The sequence below is a fragment of the Salminus brasiliensis genome, chromosome 13, assembly GCF_030463535.1.
Source record: "Salminus brasiliensis chromosome 13, fSalBra1.hap2, whole genome shotgun sequence".
NCBI lineage: Eukaryota > Metazoa > Chordata > Actinopteri > Characiformes > Bryconidae > Salminus > Salminus brasiliensis.
Genome location: NC_132890.1, coordinates 16447326 through 16464891, shown reverse-complemented (window position 1 = coordinate 16464891; position 17566 = coordinate 16447326). Strand labels below are relative to the sequence as shown.

The 17566-nt window shown below is 44.1% G+C and overlaps 1 protein-coding gene across 1 annotated transcript in view; it reads left to right on the top strand.

Moving 5' to 3' along the window:
- Window positions 1–525: 525 nt before the first annotated feature.
- The window catches only part of pard6a (par-6 family cell polarity regulator alpha), a 35380-nt gene continuing 18339 nt past the window's right edge, over window positions 526–17566 (top strand). The window contains exons 1-2 of the mRNA XM_072695554.1: window positions 526–824; window positions 5100–5322. Coding sequence (XP_072551655.1) covers window positions 762–824; window positions 5100–5322 — 286 coding nt within the window. The 5' untranslated portion in view covers window positions 526–761. The remainder of the gene's footprint in view (window positions 825–5099; window positions 5323–17566) is intronic.

The following is a 17566-nucleotide window of genomic DNA, read 5'->3' as shown; positions in this document are numbered from 1 at the left end:
AATATGCAAAGACCCTGCAATAGTGATATTTCATACACTAGTACAGTCTACGCAAAATTTACTCAGTATTCTCAGTTCTCAGTACTCAGTTGTATGGGCCCCCTTTGACCTGTTTGGTTTACTTGACCTTTGGTTTTGCCTCTGGTAGTAAAGCCCATTTATATTACAGTCCAGTTTATTATAATTACAAAAATACTGTTTAAAGTTGACATACTGCTTAAAATCACAGAAAGGGCAATAAATTAAGGTTCAAGCAAGCATTTGTATCTGAATATGAAACTTCTCTAATATAGAAAACAAGTAGACTGTCTAACATATTTTCTTGCCTTCAACTAATCCTGTCTAAACACTTAAATATTTTTTAATGGTTTAAGGGCTTCTGTATTAAAGACTAATTAGTCACAGGTTTATTGTACTAAATCAGGATCGCTCGTGGTGACGTTCCTCGATCGGGCGTGTCTTTGCCGTGGGCGGGACGGCGTGGGCACTGACGTCATTGTTATTGAAGGGGAACGGGCGCCGCCCACTCCAGGAGCAGCAGCCTCTAACGGTAGAGCTCGCGCTACCCGCCAGTACTGCGGATCGAACGGAGCTGCGCGCGCCCGCTGCTCCCAGCCAGACATCCATGCTGCTAACACCACTGCTGCTGCTGCTGCTGAGAGCGAGCGCGCTCCGGTGCTGACCGCTGCCTTCTGTCCAGCTTTAGAGGAAAAGCCGTGACTGGAATACACACACACACACACACACACGTACTACAAACCATGTCGAGGAATCAGAGGACGCCGTTAAAGACCACGGACAGCGTGGTCGAGGTGAAGAGCAAAGTAAGTGTGTCTCAGACGGGTTTGTAAACGCGCGCGCCGTCTGCGTGCGTGTGTATAGGTGTGTGTAGGCGCTTGTAGGCGCGTGCTAGGTGCGAGACGAGTGTTTGGCTCGAGCCCAAGTTGTGCGGCTCGGGCTCCGATGGAGCGCAGTACTGGTGCAGTGTGTGTGTGTGTGAGTGTGTGTGAGTGTGTGTGTTCGTTCGATGCTATGGACGTGCGCAGTGAAGCGACCGGGCCCCGGCGATCAATTATGCATGTTGGACACCGTGCAGCAACGGTGCAGTAAAAATATCAGCTGTCCGTCTTAATTCTGCACACCTGCCCTCAAACCACTGCGTGCATACGATGTGGGTCAGGACTGTCAGGATAGCACACACACACACACACACACACACACACAACCGCCGCCTATAGAAAGCTGTAGCTCCTGGTACAGACTCGACTGTGAAATTGTACATGGCTTAGATTGGTTGATAGATTGCCTGGAATGCACGCATTTCAGCAGTCAACTCCAGCAGGATGTCAGTGTCTGCACTGTGACCAGCACCTCGAAGCCCCTTCACACTGATCATCTCATGTGTAAACAAACCCAAGCTGTTGTTGACTGGTCACATGCTCCCCTCCAGTCTTACCCGGTTTCTACAGGGGTGATGATGGGAACCAGGCATCACAACAGATTCAGTAGGGCTGTGTGTTGGCAAGAACCTGACCTTACCATACGTAGCACAATATTGGAGTTACAATTCAATGTGTTGTGATATAGTGTGATTTTTATTTTTTTTTAAAGAACATTTTAGGAAAAGTGTCATAGTAAAAAACTAGTTTAGCATATTGATATAATAAATCTAGTAAAATAAATGCTTATTTGTTATGCGGTCAAAACATCGGGATCTGAAGAATAGTACCACGCTGTTATCTAGCAGTCAGGGTTTAAACACAACACAAGATGAATAATCTTTACATGTAAACTATGACAAAATTATACTGTGATTTTTGAAGTATTGCCAGACATAATCAAACAAAATATCAATATTTGCTTACATCAGAATTGATCAGAGACCTGACACCTCTCTCCTGAGTGTTCATATATAGTGATGATGGTCAAATAGTGGCAAATCTGCTAAATAGGTTTAACTGGGGACTATTTAGCCTTACAACAGCATGCCATGAATTGATTAAAAATGGCATCTTGGGTGAAAATCTAATCTCAAAACTATTGGTAATCAGTGTCTCAGGCATTAGGTCGGGTAATCGTGAGGATTTCAAGCAAGCTGTTTTATGAGAAGGAGGTTTTAGAGGTATTAAACTCTTCGGACGTCTTGGTTCCATTCACCACCACTGTGAACACTTTAGATCTGGTAAGTTTCTCGGAACCAGATCATTTCACACCAGATCATTCTAAATGACTTTACTTAGACCATAACCATTTCATTAGGCTGAAGTTTTGAAAAGTAGGGGAACTTTATCTTTAATATTACAAGTATGATAGGATATGTAATTTTTAAAAAGAAGGGAAGACATCACCTGTCCTTTACACTGAGGTGCAGTTTCAGAATGGATGGATAGAAAGAAACAGTATGAAGGGTTTGATAAAGTTTTTATTTTTATTTTTTGACCACATGCTGCTGCTGACCAGGGTGTTTTGCACATGTTGCGTTCAGTGTGCTTGTTGTGTTTACTTTAAGTATTTCAAGAAAAGCAGCAGCCAGACCCACTGCGGTGCGATCGCTCTCCCTGCCGAAAGAATGTCAGACAAGCACGACCTCAGAAACGAATAAAAGCTAAGAATGGAAGGAGCAAAAGTGAGCTTTTTTTTTTAGTGTTGTTTTCTAGCATGTTATGAAATTAGAAGCTTCGCTTTGGTCGGTGCCACTTCAGTCAGGCGAGGAATGGAGTCGGATATGGGCAGGCGGCTGGGCCTGACTTTCGATTATCGTCTGAAGGCAGTAAATAGCAGGGTGGCAGGCCTCACTGCTTTTCCTTGGCAGTGAATCTGAAGTGTGTTGACCTTCTCTTGGTCAAAGAAAGACAGTGATACCATTAATCCTTCCTTTCCTTCTTTGCTCTCCCACCCTCCTTTTCCTCACTCACTCATTCATGGTGGAGGAATTCTTAGGGAAATCAGTGTTTGATGATTTCATGTATGAAGAGTTTAAGCTCTCACTGAGTCAAACTCTGCGTTAAATGTCAGGCTGGTTTGTGTCGGCTCAGGCGCATCACCGCGCTAAAACACCTCCCTCCTTAGTTCCGTGACTCATGGCAGGAGCTTTATTTAGGATCTCCTTACACAGAGCATGAATCCGTAAGTTTTTTATGAACTCTGTAGGTGCACAGGCTTGGTGTTCTTGGTGTTTTTTGTAAGAGCCTGTTGTTGGTGGAATGCTGCTTGAGAGTGATCTTGGCATGAATTCACTCACATGGTTTGTCTTTGATTAGCACTTCGGCATGTTGTGTGAGCCACTTTGAAGAAATACCACTAAGAGAAGAATGAGATAAGGCAGGTTTTTAGAGTCTTGGGCTATGTATGCACTGCATGCCTTTGGAAGGTATCAGGCTAACTGTATGCTTTTGATAGGTAACAAGAATTTGTCTGGGTTGTCTGGCTTCCCAGACTTAAAAGGGGAATTCCACCAATGTTTAAACATTTCTGAATATTTTAGTCATTAAAGTTTGGACAGTCATTCAAAGGTTAAGGAAAGTCATTTAAAGCCAATCATTTTGATGTGAAATGTCTTTTTGTTAAGAAACTTATGTGCTGTGATATCCTTAAGTGGCCTTACAGTACTCTAAATGCACCACCATACACAAAAATAAATAAATAAATAAAGATAATCTAAAATCACAACTTTTAAAGGCATCAGACAAGCTATTTGTGGATTAGCTTTATTTAGCTTTATGTGAAGTAACATTTAGAGGCGTTAAACTCTTCAGATGTCTGGTTTCCATTACCACCACCAACAACTATGTATGTTTCTTTAGAACAGAGAATTACTCTACTTTGTTCACATCTTTTATATTCATTTGTTGCTGCAAAACATTTTCAATGGAATTCCCCTTTAAATCCCTCTGTAGTACGTCAGCAAATTGATTCTATGCCATGACGGTCCACTTTCTCCTGCTATAAATAATATCAATGAATGAAGGACAGAGAGCCAGACAGGCTTGAAATAAATCGATTGGAAATACATCATCAAAGCCATTACGTAAAGACTTGTTGTGAGCAACTCCTAAATTTGGATACCTGAGTGGATGAGTGCAATAGGAACAGCAGAGATGCTTACTTCCTGTAAAACCCCTTCCCGCTAATACTGAGAACTTCACGATATCGGAAACTGCGGCTTCAAATCGCTCCTACAAATAAAGGAGCTCTAAATGGTTCTTTAAGAGATAAAGACATAAGACAGCGGTGTTTGGTTCCCTCTGGAAATGTTTTTGTAAAAGAGATGTGAGTGTGAAGAACCTTTTAAATTAGTAAAGAGCTTTTGCAAACATGATTCTTTTGTGTATGTGAAGGGACTCGTGGGTGAGGCACTTGAGGCCCTGTTAATAACCTTCAATAGAATCCATTGCGCTTGCCTATTGCTTTGTGGCCTTTCTCTGGTGCTCAACAACATCTCCACATCTCTCATGTCTGAGGAAGTCCCGGCTGCTCCGGGAATTACTCACCATGAAACCAGCACTGAGAACCTGCCTGGTGTGTTTTTTTTTTCCATGCTTAAGATTCCTAAGACAAATTAGTGTATGTGTGCATCTTTGTGTGAAAGCTTTGTATTTTGATGCTTATCTTCAGTCTTTATCTGTACAAGGGCTAGACTGACCCTGGTTCTGTCTCTCCCCATTCATCTGTCACCTCGATGGCTCCCGTAGATGCGTAAGTGCACATCAAAGGGATAGGCAGACACAGGTGGCCTCGAAATTGATACTGAAAAGAGCTGCTGCCAGTTTTTGTGTGTGTGTGTGTGTGTTCGTGAAATTGCTTGCCCATGCATTATATACCTTTCTGATTTCAAATATCTCAGTCAGGCCATCTCAGTCTGGCTAACAGAAGATAACAATATTTGGATCCACTCCGGTCCCCCAAACAAAAGATTCCAGAAAGCCCTCGTCTTCTAAATGGTTCACATTTCAAAGACATGGTAGCGGGAGGCAGTCAGGGAAGAGACAAGGCATCAGTGAGCACTAATGCTAATATTGTTTTCATGAGCAGTCAGTTGAGTTTCATTCAGTCTACATTGCTGTTGTGCCTGAGTAACCTGCATGTGCTTATCGCTGCAGTTCGAAGCGGAATACCGGCGTTTTGCGCTGAAGAGGAACGGCGCTGGAAGCTTCCAGGAGTTCTATCAGCTGCTGCAGACCATTCACCGCATCCCTGGAGTGGATGTTCTGCTTGGTTACGCTGACATCCATGGAGACCTGTTGCCCATCAACAACGACGACAACTTCCACAAAGCGCTGTCCTCCGCCAACCCGCTGCTGAGGATCATCATTCAGAAGAGAGGTAAGGGGCTAAACTTGGGAGTTAAATGGAAGGGCTTGGGTTTGAGGCCTCCAGTCCTGAGGTTGCGCTTGTGGCTGGTCTAAGGGTTATATTGAGATCATCAGGTTGAAGTGGCAAAAACCTTGTGGCTGTAAAATTGCATATTTCTGTAGTGTTTAATTTTTCTTGCTTTGCACAATTACAGTACTAATCTTTATTCATCATTAGGTTGTGGTTGGAAACAAAAGGATTCAGTTTGAAATGCTAAATGGAAAATTGGCCAATCAGGATCTTGCTCTCAGTTATATCTAGATAGATGCAGAAAAACAAGCTCTCTCATTGGATAGGACTTCAACGGATGTGGAGGATCTGTGTTGGGGCTCTTTACTGAAAGAAACACTGTCAAACTCTTATATAAATGGTTAAATATGTGCCAAATGTCTTTCACAAATGATGAATGTCCATGTTCAATCTACAATGGCCAAAAATGCTGTTAACTGTTACATATGTACCATAACAAGAACAGTCAGACTGAAATTCATGTGTTATTGTTTACATTGCTACATACGTAGTATGAGTGCATATCATCACTGTCCCAATACCTTGTATCTCCATTTTTGTTGTTTTTCACTTTTTGATGTAATTTGAATCTAGAAGTTGTTTTACATCGTGTTTAGAATTTCATGATGAATGGACCAATAGAAATGTTCCAAAATGACTTGGAATAAAATCTTTTTACATTTTTTTACAAGTTAGTCTCCTGTAACGTTACCATTTTAGAGATACGATAGGTGTGGCCAATATAGTATTTTATCCTATTGTGACAAATTGTGTTATCGGGTTACACAATATACTTTACTGAGCATATCATGGATATTGACAATGCTTAAAGGACTGTTTAGTTACTGCAGATTGACTCACCCACACGTCTCCTCCGTGCAAAGCCACCCAAAGCCTCTCTTTCCTCAAGCTGACATGCTTGGTGGAAAGTGAAGGGTCCCCAGCTCCACCACACCAGCTAATCGATGCCTGTGTCGACCAACATTGCTTGAGAGTGATGAGGGGAGAGAGTACCATCTACCAACATGGACAGAGCACGGCCAACTGTGCTCTCTCAGACTCCAGCCACTGATGGCAAAGCGTCATGGCTTGGAATTTAAACCCGTGACCCTCAGGCCATTTTGAACATTTGAATCATTTGAACATTAAAACATTGAACCATGGGAAAAGTATGGGAAAGTATTTGAATAGCAGTTTAAGAGTGTGCCCCTGCTTTTGTTTGTTGTCTGTGCGTGAAAATATCGCCAAAGATTTGTTATGACAGCCCTGTGTAACTGATGTCATCATCCATTGTGGGCAGTGTGCCAGCAGAAGCTAACTACATGATAAAATGTGTGAATGCTGGCTCTTTCAGGGCAGAGGTCATTTACACTGATGACAGAGACAAATGACTTACAAACACAAATGTGAGCCGTCAGAGCAGAAAAATCTGAATTGAGCAATAAGGCATGTCATGTACACGTAGCCCCAGTGTTGGGCCAGTTTGGTTTTAGTTGTGGACGTGCCTTTAAGTGTGCTGAAGCGCTCTGTTGGGTGGTGCAAGATGTACAGTCTAAGTTTGAGCGAGTCAGACAAGCAGCAGACTAGCAACACGTGTGTGTGTGTGTGTGTGTGTGTGTGTGTGTGTGTGTGTGTGTGTGTGTGTGTGTGTGTGTGTGTGAGAGAGAGAGAGAGAGAGCTGGTAAATGAGTTATTTATTAAACGGTGTGCTGTTACTGGTCAGCCGTGTTGTAAGCGAGGATGGTGATGCTGTTGTTTTGAGATGGAGGGGAAGGGGGCAGTGTCAGCGATAGTTGGTGCCAGTCAGACCCGTCTCAGTTCCTGGGCTGCTTCTGGCTCTGGTCCAGATCAGAGGAATGCTGATAGCTGTACAGAGGAGAACCAGAACATGCATTTTCTCTCACGCTCGCTCTTTCTCTGTTTCTCTCCGTTTTTCTCTCTCTCTCTCTCTCTCTCTCTCCCTCTCTCTCTCTATGTTTCTTTCATCGCTATTCCATTTCTCCTTTACTCTGCAGATTACGGTCGGCGGTTCTGATCAAAACTGGATCGGCGACCTAACAGCCCATAAAACGTGCCGCTAATGCCCTTAAGAATTTTCCCCACCAGTCGCCATCCTCCTCTGTTTCATGTTTCTGTTTGTTTACGCAGTGGTTTGGGAGATGTATGTTGACTGTGAATGCAACTAGGCACAGACATTAAAAAGGCTTATCTCCTATCATAATAGTAGCTACCACAGAGACTAAACAGCACGTCCTCATCAGCCTTTTATTGCTGTGACCTCTAACAGATTGTCTTGCAATTACAACAATGAGCAATTTCACAGTTATGCCTTTTACTAGAAGTTATGGTTAATGTAATGACACTAGACAAAAATAGCCATAATAATAATAATAGTGTTATGTATAGCTTAAGTCTTATTAAAACATTAAAGCTGCCATGGTCCAGAATGAGTGGAACCCTTTTTGATTCTGTTTAGAAACCTTATTTACAGGTTCTACATTCAAGTAGTCAACTTTTATTTGAGTTGTCATGGTTCTAATTGCCTTCTAATTGACTAAAGAACTCTTAAATAACCCCTTTTTTAAATAGTGTCTAATTCTTGCTGAGTATTAGTCTAAAGTACATTCTTGCCTGAGTGTCTGAGCTGCTGGTGGTGTGTATTATGGTGCTGTTTAGTAGCAGTGTGGGAGCTTTTAAGATGACCCATGTCAGGATGAACTCTGGCTTTGAAATGTACAGCCCTTCACAGGGCCACATTTAGCGTTGGATATTGAAGGTTACAGTGCTGTTTGTGTTAGACGTACAGAGATGGACTGTGTGCCCCTACTCACTGTTCTGATTGAATGGGTATTGCTGCCTCAGCGGTGTGGCCTGATGCTGACCGCTACAGGACACACACAAACACACACACACAGAAGGGGATGAGCTCAGCGCAACCAAGTGGATACTAGTAAACAAGGGGAATTTGGGACATGAAAGAAGTGTGAGGGGTAGAGAGAAACCTGGAGAGGTGTGTTGTTTTGTTTTGGTAGTGGTGGTGGGAGGGGGGGTTCGCAGTTTGGGTGGGCTGAAGCAGGAGAGCCTGATTGATCTGAGGTGGAGACGCCAGCTCAGGGGAGCGAGAAATATTGCAAAGCTAATGAGTTGCCCCCTGCATCAACCCCCACCAATGGGATTGGAGGATTAGGTGTGAGATGAGGGGGAGTGTAAAATGGAAGGAGCGAGATTAGAGAAAGGGTGGGCAGCACATAACATGGAGTGTTTCCTGCTATTCTATTTTCTGAAAGCTTTTTGGTTGCAGTGTATGTGGGAGAGTGAGAGAAAGTGTGTGTGTGTGTGTGTGTGTGTGTGTGTGTGTGTGTGTGTGTGTGTGTGTGTGTGTGTGTGTGTGTGTGTGTGGGCATAGCCATGTTTTACATAATCACTTTTTGAGTCAGGAGTGGAGCTCATTATGCATGTGTTGTAGTATCACAGTAGAGAGCAGAAGAAGGACGGAGGCCAGGCTTATTCATTAGCCTCCATGTTTATTCTAGCACACGAGGCCCACCTGTTTATGCTGACTCAAAGGTTGGGGGTGAAAGAAGAATACACACTGATTTTGAATTGATTCACATTTGTGAGAAAAGTAATTAAAGATGGAGGAGGATTTGGGCCTAGTATCACATCATTTCTGATGCACCAAGTTTCAACAATTTTGCTAAGTATGAGTGGTCAAACCTCGCACTAGCATTCCTCATTTTCTATTTAAAGCAGAATAAGAATAAGAAGGCTTAGATTAACACCTTCCTGTTCCCAGCAGCAGCTCCCTTGCTCGCTCGCTCTCCCACTCTCCCTCTCTCAGATTTCTGGTAAATGGGCTTTCAGGCTGGATATATTTAATAAAGCCCATGTTTGAGGGGGGCGGGAATTTGTATTTCCACAGTGGTCTTATCACTGCAACCGGCAGGCCCGGACTGGAGGGATGTCGCTAGGCGATTACAGCTTCATCTGCTCTGTGAGAGAGGAAGGGCATTTTCTGCTGCAGTGGATTTTTTTTTCTGTTGCCCAGCCCTTTCATATTTCTATATGCTCTACAGAGGCTGCTCTTCTTCAATGCTCTGGATTTGCATAGCATGTTGGCTTTTAGCACGCAGTGACTGGATCTGCTGGAGCAGCAGAATTCTCCCAGTCCCTGTTTAGCACCCTGCTAGCTGTTTCTCTCTCTCCCTGACTCTCTGTTTCTCTCTCTTTGACTCTCTGTGTTTCTCTCTGACTCTGTCTCTCTGTCTCCCTCTCTGAAATTCAGAGTGGATTTATTGGCATGACCCTGTCAACTTCAGTGCTGCCAAACCATATAAAGCTGATTATACAAATGTGAACAAATAAAAGGATTAGATGGGGTCAGTGGGGTAAAGATGTTTTTTAATGGGGTTTAATGAAGTTGAATTGTAGTTTGATGGGGTTTAGTGGTGTAAAGGTGTGGTTTGATTGAGGACAGTGAAGTAGAGTTGTGATTTGAATGGATTCAGTGGAGTTAAGGTGTTCTTTGATGGGCTGTAGTTTGATTGGGTAGTGGTGTAGAGGTGTAGGTTTGATTGTGTTCAGTGGAGAAAGGGTGTAGTTCAATTGGAGTCAGTGGGGTGGAGGTGTAGTTTGATGGGGTGTAATGGGGTATAGGTGTAGTTTGATGGGGGTTTAGGGAAGTAGAGTTTGTTGTTTGGAGGCCAGTGGAGCAGCGGTATGGTTTGATGGGGTTTAGTGAGGTAGAGGTCTGGTTTGATTGGGGTCAGTGAGGTAGAGGTGTGGTTTGATGGTCAGTATGGCATAGATGTGGTTTGATGGGGTTTATTTTGGTAGAGGTCGGGTTTGATTGGGGTCAGTGGGGTAGAGGTGTGGTTTGATTGGAGTCAGTGGGGTATAGGTGAGGTTTAATGGGGTTTGGTGTTGTAGAGGTGTGGTTTGATTGGGGTCAGTGGGGTAGAGGTGTGGCTTAATGGGGTTTGGTGTTGTAGAGGTGTGGTTTGATGGGGTTTGGTGTTGTAGAGGTGTGTTTGGGGTCAGTGCGGTAGAGGTGTGGTTTGATGGTCAGTATGGTACAGATATGGTTTGATGGGGTTTAGTTTAGTAGAGATTGGGTTTGATTGGGGTCAGTGAGGTAGAGGTGTGGTTTGATGGGGTTTAGTGTTGTAAAGGTGTTGTTTGATTGGGGTCAGTGAGGTAGAGGTGTGGTTTGATGGGGTTTAGTGTTGTAAAGGTGTGGTTTGATTGAGGACAGTGAAGTAGAGTTGTGATTTGAATGGATTCAGTAAAGGTGTTCTTTGATGGGCTGTAGTTTGACTGGGGTCAGTGGGGTAGTGGTGTAGTTTGATGGAGGTTAGTGGAGTAGAGGTTTACTTTGATGGGGTCTGTGTAGTGTGTAGTGTGGTGTGGTTTGTGTTCAGTGGAAGGGGTGTAGTTCAATTGGAGTCAGTGGGGTGGAGGTGTAGTTTGATGGGGTGTATTGGGGTATAAGTGTGGTTTGATGGGGGTTTAGGGAAGTAGAGTTTGTTGTTTGGAGGCCAGTGGAGCGGAGGTATGGTTTGATTGGGGTCAGTGAGGTAGAGGTGTGGTTTGATGGTCAGTATGGTATAGATATGGTTTGTTGGGGTTTAGTGTCGTAGAGGTATGGTTTGATTGGGGTCAGTGAGGTAGAGGTGTGGTTTGATTGGGGTCAGTGAGGTAGAGGTGTGGTTTGATTGGGGTCAGTGAGGTAGAGGTGTGGTTTGAGTGGGGTAGAGGTGTGGTTTGATTGGGGTTTAGTGTTATAGTGGTGTAGTTTGATTGGGGTCAGTCGGGTAGAGGTGTGGTTTGATGGTCAGTATGGTATAGATATGGTTTGATGGGGTTTAGTTTAGTAGAGGTCGGGTTTGATTGGGGTCAGTGAGGTAGAGGTGTGGTTTGATGGGGTTTAGTGTTGTAAAGGTGTGGTTTGATTAGGGTCAGTGAGGTAGAGGTGTGGTTTGATAGAGTAATGGGGTAAGAATTTCATTCTCCTGTGTCTCTCTCTTTCTCTCTCTCTTTGCAGTAATGTGTGTCTCACGTTTGTCATTTTTCCAGGCTTATGGTGAAAGCGGAGCCGTTTGGGTAATGAAAAATTCAAACAGTACCTGTCTCGCCTCTGACACTCGCTCTCATCTGCGCTGATAAAGAGCGGCAGCGCATCGCAGGGAGTTGTCATTTGTATCGTCCTCTCAGAGTGTGTGTTTGTGTGAGATTCTGACAGCAGCATGCAAAAGTAACAGGTCTGCTTTGAACTGAGAGGTAGATTCGGCCTTCGGGATTGGTCTGCATGGAGATTGTAGATGCGGATACAGTGGCATTGTAGGTGTTGTCGAAGTATGGAAAATCAAAAAGGAAACTCAGAACAGGAACCACAGACTGGCTAGACAAGTTCTTAGGAATGTAGCATTTAAATGAACTCATGTTTTCGACATCGCCAGCTACGTCAGCATTTCAGTAGAGCTTTAAACTGCTGGTCCCAGTAAAGCTAAGCCTGGAAGTTTGGTTTTAACGTTAAGTGTTTGGCATTCAAAATATTACACACTAAACAAGCACTGGAATCTTAATTCCAGACTCGGAAGGCTATGTTTGGTCCAGCAGAGCATCATCATTGTTATTACAATAACATGAGCATGCAGCTTCTGCAGCAGGAACACCGCCAGTACTGATACTACCAAGAAAGTGTTACAGACTGATACAAACCAGCTTATATAACATCCTACCACTCCGTCACCGCTTCAGGCTGACTGACTGACACGCATCAGACAAGATAGATCCACTGTGCTGGTGGGATCATCAGCTATCTCTAATCAGTTTTCTCTCTCTCTCCCTCTCTCTCTCTCTCTCTCTCTCTCTCTCTCTCTCTCTCTCTCTCTCTCTCTCTCTCTCTCTCTCACACACACACACTCTGCAGGGACATTAAGGGCAGTGTAACTGAAACAGAGAGGAGATTGATAGTGCTTTTAGTGTGAGCTCATCCCGCATAGCGGCGGGAGACAAATGCAGTTGGTGGATAATGGTATTGGTATTCTCATGGCAGATGGGTACCAGTGGGGCAAGGAGGCAATACTGACATCTGCGCTATAGGCAAATGAAAGGAGCTTTACTCTAAAATCTATGCAGCAGTTTCTGCGATTGAGATTAAGATTAGTGTTGGGCTAAATGACTGTCAATTCTCCATTGATTATTTATTGGAAGTCCCATTTTAGGCCAGCACTGGACTGAATCTGTGTCCGTGCATCTGAGGCAGCGCAAGCAGCAAAAGAGATGAGAAGAGGAGGGGAACATGTGATGCATTTAGGCAGAGAGACTCTGTGTACAGAGCTATTTCTTAGAGCTCTGCCCTCATACACACAGTGCTGCTTAAAATGGCCAAATGAAGAACATTACATGGAAAACGGACACAAACAGGTTCTTAGAATGTGTGTTTGTCTGCCTTTCTGTGCCTCTGTATGTGTGTTTCTGTATCTCACTCTTGCGTAAGAGTGTGGGTGTGTGTCTGTCTGTCTGCCTGGCTTTCTGTCTGTCTGTGTCTTTACATATTGTGGCTGTCAGGCTAAACATAACCCTGTTGGCACCATGCCTAATGCCAGGCGAGGACGAGTAGGGGGGCCCAGCATTGGACATGGAATAAGGGGCCTCCATCCAGTACTTTTGTACTTTTGGATTGTTTAGGGGGAGTTGGGGGAAAGGTGGGGTGGTAATCATCCAACATTCTGACATCTCCAAAATCTTGTACAAAGCCTTCCCTGGACAGTAAAGACAGTTACTACAACTAAAGTGGGGTACCACTTCACCACTTTAATACCACTGATTTCGGAGGAGGATGGTGCGGTGGCGCTGGAGGTAGTGCATGTGTCAAAGCTGAGGTTCAGTTTTAGTATTTACTGTATAGAACACAATGACCTTTTTAGATTTGTGTTTCTTATAGATCTTTACTTTTTACATGTATGGTTAAATGAATATTGCACCTGTATATATTGGTTATCCGCTCCCTTTGTCTTGCATCTTTAAAATAACGTTGGTCACCCTCTAGTTTCTGTCCATCCTTCCTCTGGATCTGAAAGGACGTGAAGCTCGTGCAAATAATAAGGAAACAGACTAAAAATAAGAACTTCTGTAAACCAGTCCAGAGTCCAGACTTCAACATCAGGGAGTTTTTGTTTGAGATAACTTGAATTTAGTAAATGCTTGAGTTTCCAAAATTTAACTTTGAAGGTGGGGAAAGATCTCCTTGTGCAAAAAAGCAAGAAATTATTTTCTGATGCTGAGAAACATTAACCATTAACATTGGTGGTCTCTGCACTTTTGCACAGTATTGCATGTATTTGTTTCTGTGTAAATTAATGCCTGAACATTACTGGTAAAAGTAATCTGGTTAAAGTGTGTATACTGTGTGTCTATAAGCATGTCAGAGAGAGACTCTCGAGTGGTTGTATGTTAGTGTGTGTGACCCTTTCACCCCTGTTCTGCTGCAAGAGTGGATTGGGCTTCATTAGTGCTCAGTGTGTCGCTGTGTAATCTCTAGAGAGTCCTAGTCCTAGAACAAGAATAAACTGCACCTCCCTTCCACCCAGCACCAGTCCACCACAGAACGTTTAGCATTTAGCGGGTGTGTTATTAGCTAATTAGTGAAGGAGACTAGCGTAACGCCCATCAGCTCTACTGCTGTTTAACAGCAGAAACAGGGAGTGAGAGAGAGAGAGGGAAGGAGGTTTGGTCTGAGGTTCCAGCGTCTGCTTAGGACCCCAGGGAGGCAGTGTGTGTGTGTGTGTGTGTGTGTGTGTGTGTGTGTGTGTGTGTGTGTGTGTGTGTGTGTGTGTGTGTGTGTGTGTGTGTGTGTGTGTGTACTTGTAAGTGTGTGTACCCAGTATGCTGTCTCGTCCAAGTTTAATATAGCTATCTAGAGTCTGCAGGCTGTCGGGTTGGGAGGGGGTTGCTGGGGGGATGCTGATTCTGTTGAAGCTTGCTGGATTACACTACAATCTTCGCTGCTGTAACAGTGAAACACTCCCTTTAAACACTCCCCTTCTTTACCAGCAGAGAAGGTGTGAGGATTGTAAAGGAGAGATGGAGCCACTAAAGTGCGGAGAGCATGTTGAGAGGATAGCGATGAACCCAAAAAAGTTAGGAACCGCAGGGAGAGAGGAAAGAGGAATGAGAGCGGGAGGGAGAAAGGGTGGTACATCAGCACATCTGTTGTGCAGGTGCATGTTCCTGGCTAGATGAGTCTTAGCCTCTCTCTCTCCCTGTCTCGCTCTCTCTTCCATGTCAGATGATCAGACAGAACACCTGCCATGAGAGCGCACACTACGCACATATTCTGCACATAGCTTTTTCCAGCAGCCTCTGTACGCCTCTCAGCAAATCTGACACCTCAGCTTCCGAATGTATTTCACCTCTTTTGTGAGAAACTGTGGAAGTGAAAACTTTTGTTGGAGGAAGAGCATCTGTTAATATATCTTTTAAAACTTTTTGTTGGTTTGTTTATCAGGAAATGTTAACAATGGAATGAACAACTGGCATTCTCAGATAATTTTTTGACAGCAGACAGCATTTAATTTTGTTTTATTTTGGCAGCTTAATTAAGTAGGTTTCAAAATTGCCATTTAAAGGTACCATAGAATGCATGTGTTTAGCATTTAGGTTGTTTTCTGATGTATAAGTATAGAATTTCATTACGTGGTGGCTAATGGGGAAAAAAATTTAAGCTTTGTTTTTATTGGCTGGTTTACAGCACTGCGATGGATCACAGTAGCCACGGATCGTAGCATAGTCTAGCATGGCTCAGCTCTGTAACAAGAGCAAATTGTTTTTTTGTAACTATTCCCGAGTCTTACCAGATAGTCCTCTAGGTGTCCTTTTGGTTTGGTGTGAGGTGGCAGGCAGTCAGCTAGTGTTTAGTCTTTTAGCACCCGCTTGCTTCTTGCTTGCTTCTGTGATGCATGGCAGTCCCCTGGCTTCCCCACATTGTGGCCCCCTGGCTTCCACCGGTTGATCCTTCCCAGCCTGCCTATCGTTAGATTTAGCCCTTATTAGCTTTTAGTCTCCAGTTGGCCTGGTGTTACTTCCGTGTGCTGAACTGTGCCGAGGTATAGTATAGTATATTTTGCGCTCTGGGGCAGTATTGCAAATTATGAGCGTACCAATTGTACTAACTGAGGTTAAAATGGGGGTGCTTCCACAGCCAAACACAAAGGTGCAGGGCAAAGGTGTACTCTAGAACCAAGGTTGGTGATCTGTGGTCTATACCCACAGCATACTGGGGCTGATGTCACACATGATTTAGTGTTTTAGTGATACGGATATAGAAAACGTTTTTAACTGGATTTAACTGGATTTCACTTGCTGAGTGTTTGATAGTGATTCAAGGGAGCAGTCTATAAATCACAATGTATTGGTTTGTAAGACTTTTCATCAACATAGAGTAGCAGCATTCAGGGAGAATGACTTCATTAACTTTATTAATGCTAACTTACAAGTCATGTGTGATCCCGCCAGCACTTCCTCCATGTAAACGACGCTGTCTGATGCCTCTGCGCAGCTACTCTGTGATCGAGCCGCTGTTGCAGTGAGTCAATGTGGCCTTTGACTCTTCTCCCACCGCATGTGGGCAGCTCCCTGCTTGCTGGCTATAGGTCAATAAGTTGCCAAGACAATGAGCCAGCGAATCGGGCGCGAGCCGGCCTGGGCCGCCTGCTCCACAGGTGCAATATCTGAGCCCCGATCGCCATGACAACCATGCAAATGAAAACTGCTGTTTGGGGAACAGAATGAGAGAGGAGCAAAAAAAAAAGAGGGATGAGTGAGAGAGAGAGAGAGAGAGAGGGGGGGGGGGGGTTGGAGACTGGGCCGCTGTTGTTGCCATTTTTAACCCTCTCCTGGCTAAACTGGTTCAGGCTAATTTTAGCTTGGGTTTTCTCAGTGACTGCGTGCGCCACTCCCTGGTGTGACGTGAGTGTTTTGTCAGTCTTGGTTTATTTCAGGGCCCGATTCTGAACAAGGGCCAGCAGGAAGCGGGTGGGATCAGGCCTAGCTCCCCATAGCGCAGTGTCCACTTCCTGTCCATCCACCCCTCCTTACTGTACCTAAATCCGTCTCAAGTGCGGGGGTCTTGAAAAAGCGAGGACAGTGCAGTGGATGACGAGTAGGCCAGAAGCAGACGCACTGTCGCACAAAAGGAGGGCGTGGAGCATATTGTATGCGGAAAATGGGAAGAATGCTCGCTTGGCTTTGGCAGCTGTGCGCATGTGGATTAGAAAGAGAATCTGTCTCTGGTTACCTGTAGAGCAGTTTCAGGATCAGTGATGCCTACTGTGTGGTTCCAGTCAAGTATATGAATGACCTTGGCTGATGTCTGATCACAGATCATGGCTTTAAGCTACGAAACCCAGACCACTGCGAGCCAGAAGTGGAATACCCTTGTTGTGGAACTGCAGGATACGTTGGTACTTGAGTGGGACTTAACAAAAAAGACCAAAGGAGAAATGGAGAAGCTGACTTATACCTGTTGAACCTCAGTGGAGGAAGCATAGCTGGCACTAAGGAAGTTTGTTTTATTTACATACCTTTAGCTCAGCTGGATCATGTAAAAATTAGGGAAGTAGTACAGCCTGTATTTGGCTTAGTAGGAAGTACAGAGGAGGCTAGTTGGAGATTAAATGACTTGCTGGGTAAAATATTGTAATATACTGATTTACCTCTATTAGTGATTGTCATGGTAATGTTGGGCTTTCAGTAAAGCACATGTTTTTAACAGAAAAAAAAAGAATTTGCTCAAGTTTGAATTTGAGTTTGAACACAGGGCCTCAGGAACTCCAACAGGGTCAAAATTATACATGCAGCACACCTAATGTTTGGTTAAATGTCCCATAGCCAGTTCTGAGAGCCGTCAACAAGCTTCTGAAATAGTTTGGGTTGGATATTTAACCACTCTTGCTTGAAAAATCCCATTCTTACAATAGGGTTGAGATCAGGACGTCGGGAAGGCCGTTTCAAAATCTTAAAGTTAGCCTGCTTTATCTGTTCCACAACTACCTTTAAAACCACTGTTCTGTTTGGGGCCATTGTACTGTTGAAACAGCGCTCATGTGTCCTAACTGCCTAACTGATGGTTTGAGGTTATGGTGAAAAATTGAGAGGTAGGCATTCTCTTTAATTATTCTGTGTGCAATGCACCACTACGTTT